Below are 4147 nucleotides of genomic sequence, written 5' to 3' on the forward strand. Positions count from 1 at the left end.
AGAAATAAAGCCAACAGAATGAGTTGTGCTCAGTTTTGAAACTTACATTAGATTAATTAATTAATCTGTATATGGAACAATTATAATTGTCTATTAATGTGTATTATACTCTCCTTAACCTAATAGACAGTCCAATCTCATATTTGTATTCCAAATATAAAGAGAAAACATTCACTTTATATTCTACATTTTTTGTTTAGTTACGTCACGAAAGCCAAGGGATGATGAAAAGGATGGACAAGCGTACAGATTTGTGTCACGAGCTGAAATGGAGATGGATATTAAAGCTGGCAGATATTTGGAGCATGGAGAATATGAAGGAAATCTTTATGGCACCAAAATTGATTCCATCCTTGAAGTTGTTCAGACAGGAAGGACCTGCATCTTGGACGTGAATCCACAGGTATATAATTTATAACGTTACATTACAAGTGTAGGAGTATAATGTCGAAGAGGTATGTCTTTAAATTTGAAAGCTTTCTATCTGGTGTAACGATTACAGTATCAACTGGATTCTTGCATTTGTGGCACTTAGTTGGAATGAGTTAGATGGAAAAAAATCAGCTTTGATTCTGCATGGAAGAGGAGTCTGGCAGAGTAGTAATTAATCTTTTTTGACAAGGAAAGAATGACATTGAGCATTTCAAAAGGCAGTGTAGGAGTTTCCAAAACAGAAATAAGAATCTTCACTTGTGTGTTTCTGCCCATTGTAACAGACTAGTTTTGCAGTGCCTCTTAAGTAATGGGGACATGTAGTGAGTCATTCTCAAACTTAGGGTTTTTTTTTCTTTTTCTTTGCTTCTAGGCCCTGAAAATACTGAGGACTTCAGAATTCATGCCCTATGTAGTGTTTATTGCAGCTCCAGAGTTGGAGACTTTGCGTGCTATGCACAAGGCTGTGGTAGATGCTGGAATTACAACCAAACTTCTCACTGTAAGCAGATTATTTTGTATTTAGTTTGCTTTGAACGGGACATTCTTAGATTTTTTTTTCCCTTTCATTTTAGAAGGAATTTGTTCTGAAATTAATGTTTCTAAGAAAAGTTAGGCAAGACTTTTGCTGATTACTTAGTAGAAGTTAATCAAATACTATGTATAAGGCAGACTGCTTCTTTCTTAAAAATAGACCTCTTACAGAGAAGTGTTGATTTCAAAAATTACTTGTAATGTGTTATTTGGGAAGTGTCACCTTTTGATTATTTGCAGCAAATGGTAGATATCTGATGTTGGGAATTGTTCTTTTATGTAAACATCTTTTCTTCACTTTCCCCATCTCTCTCCCTACAAAAGTTTTGTTCAGGTTTGTCTTATAATACAGGTGTGCTGTAAAAATGGAATCTGTAAACCTTGGGAAAGATATTGCAGCCTGCATTAAAAAAAAAAAAAAAAAAGGGCAAAAAAGCCAAACAAAACAACCAACAGTAGGATGCAACTGGGCCTTGTTTCCACTGCTGCAGCAGCACATGCTGCACGGAGAATGGCCAGGAGCTGCCAGAGTAAGAAGTGTTGAATGGCTTCTCTTCCCCTGAAGTTCCTTGGATTTGTCATGTAAAGCAAAGTAGCACATTTTATTCATTAGATCTTCAGTTTCTGAGACACAGTGTGTAGCAGAGAAATGAGACGTGCTTTCTCCAGCACAGCAAATGACAAATATTCTATATGGGCATGAACTTCCCCAGCTGCAGGACCAAAGCAAAAGAAGCTAGATGGAGTGGTTAAGAAAACTATCCTCTGTGTTCAGCAGTACAACTTCCCCACTTGAGAAAAGCCATGGTTTGCTGACAAACATCTTTTCTTCACTTTCCCCATCTCTCTCCCGTCTCACGACAATAGAGCTGCAGCTGAGATAGCAGCAATATCTTGTATAATGCCGACGGGTCATTCAAAGCAATAAAATGGGAGAGGGGTTAATTTTCACTAAATGAATATGGGATTTTTAGTCTTTTTTTTTTTTTTTATCCTTTTCAAACCTGTGAGATCCTGTTCTGTTAACCACATGAGAGACTGTCCAGTCTTAGTCATTGATTCTGGTTATTCTAGATATTAGTATCTCTGTGGGTGCTCTGCCTTTCCTCCTCTCTGCCTCAAATGAACCCTGAATGTTGTGATGCATGTGCAAGAAGGCAAGGTTAAAAGTGTCCAGACAAGTATAAAAATAATTTCCTGCACTTCCTAATATTTGATTCCCTAAGGGACATCCTTGCCTTTGTTTTACTTGTCCTTATGAATAATAAAGAGGATAGTTAAATTTAAAATACACATTTATATATCTTTACAGATTCTAAATCATATCTGTGCACATGTATATAAAGAGTTTGATTTCCCATTTCATATTCTTGTACTTCCTGAACAAATGAAAAACAAAAGTAATTTAAAGTATTATGTTCTGCTTGCCAGTGAGTCTGTCTGTGTTATTTCTAGCATCCTAAGCCATTCCATTGCAAAAAGGCTGGCTCTTGTGTTGCTACATTTGCTCGTCTCCTTCATTTACTGTGAAGGAAAGGCTATTCACAAATGTACTTTTTCCTTTTGGCTTTTGTATTTCCAACTGTATCAGGACTGTAAATATTGTCAACAGAGAAATCTCATAACTGCTTACAAAAAAATTGCTTCTGTGCAAAAGTGGAGAGGAATTTTCTAAGAATGTAGGACTAATGAAACACTAAAAAGTGCTCAGTGGCAGCACTTCATGAAGGCTTCATAATGTAGGAATGTAAAATTCCTGCATATTTTGCAGCTCATGTCAGAATTAAAATAATGCAGCAGTGGTTTCCAAATGAGGAACTGATGTCAGATGAGCAAGGCTGACATGTAGCCTCTAAAATCAGTAAGGTATTTCTACTAGAAATGTATCTTTCATTGTCTTTCATTTTATACTAATTTAAATTCTTGGACTTTTTGGTGCTTTCTGTGGAAATAAAAAAGGGCACAAATATGGTTACATAACTGATTGACTCAGTCATTTCTAAAGCATTAATTTTATTCTGATTGCATCATCAGTTGCACATACAAAGTGATTAACTGCCTGTTGTGCATACCAGCCCAAGTTCATGTGCTTCTATTGACTTTCTTAATTGCAAGATTTGCAAACCTTTGGTTGCCATATTTAACATTACTGGCACAGCTAACTTTTTCAGCCCTTGCAGTGCATTTTAGCTTAAGTTCTGTCTGGATTTACTATAGATGAAAACTTTCATTATTTTTAAAATATATTCAGTGTATAGCTTTAAATAGTCAGTTGCAGTATGTAATGAAGGGATACTTCTGTATTTATAAGGATTTGCCAAGTCTTATGTTCTTAGTAATCTTGAAAACCTCTTCAACAGGACAGTGATTTGAAAAAAACAGTGGATGAAAGCGCACGGATCCAGAGAGCATACAACCACTATTTTGATCTGACCATTGTAAACGACAACCTAGACAAAGCCTTCGAGAAGCTACAGGCTGCTATCGAGCGACTGAGGCTGGAACCACAGTGGGTCCCAATTAGCTGGGTGTATTGAGATTTCTCAAGAGGAGCTTAAGTAACAAATAAAATCAACTGCAGCAGATACGCTAATGTGATGTGTAGATACCGATGATAACCTATGGCACCTGTGCATTTTTACTCTGTGTATATTCAAAAGTACACTATTCTGAATTTTTATAAAAATGTTGAAGGGAAAGTGTACTTAAATATGTAATTTATTTTAATTTTTCTAACTTTTTACAGATAACCTTTCTATTCATATCACATTAAGGAAATGCGTTTAAGCATTTTTATATGTTTTGATTTAGTACCTTTGCCTTTTTCATCTAAGAAACTTCCAGTAGTTCGCTTCAACATTTACATTTTGGTCTTACATTTTCACTGTGACTAAAAAAGGATACTTGAAACAATTTTTGTAAACCTTGTTAACGTCAGTGTTTAACTGGTCAAAAGTCTATAGCTCTTATTAGGAAAGAACACTAATTTCTTTGGGGTTTCTTTTTCTTCCTTAAAAAAAAAATAGTAATTTCATGGGAGCAGAATTTTAAATATGAAAAGCGGCAACCAACACACAGCTCCATTGCTCCAGCTTCTTTTGGCTTAATGGTACATTCTTGATGTTTCACAGATTCTCGATGTCTTGATTTAGAGAGCTGCTGTGTAGGTTCCCTTATACGT

At 35.7% G+C, this 4147-nt stretch overlaps 1 protein-coding gene across 1 annotated transcript; it reads left to right on the forward strand.

Annotated features, from left to right (window-relative positions):
- Positions 1-200: 200 nt before the first annotated feature.
- Positions 201-4147, forward strand: LOC104616378 (MAGUK p55 subfamily member 6-like; the record flags this gene model as incomplete). Its single annotated transcript, XM_010290329.1, has 3 exons — positions 201-403; positions 806-934; positions 3327-4147. Coding segments are annotated over 3 exons (509 nt in total), but the record flags the coding sequence as incomplete, so codon positions are not given.

The sequence above is a fragment of the Phaethon lepturus genome, unplaced genomic scaffold, assembly GCF_000687285.1.
Source record: "Phaethon lepturus isolate BGI_N335 unplaced genomic scaffold, ASM68728v1 scaffold6427, whole genome shotgun sequence".
Lineage (NCBI taxonomy): Eukaryota > Metazoa > Chordata > Aves > Phaethontiformes > Phaethontidae > Phaethon > Phaethon lepturus.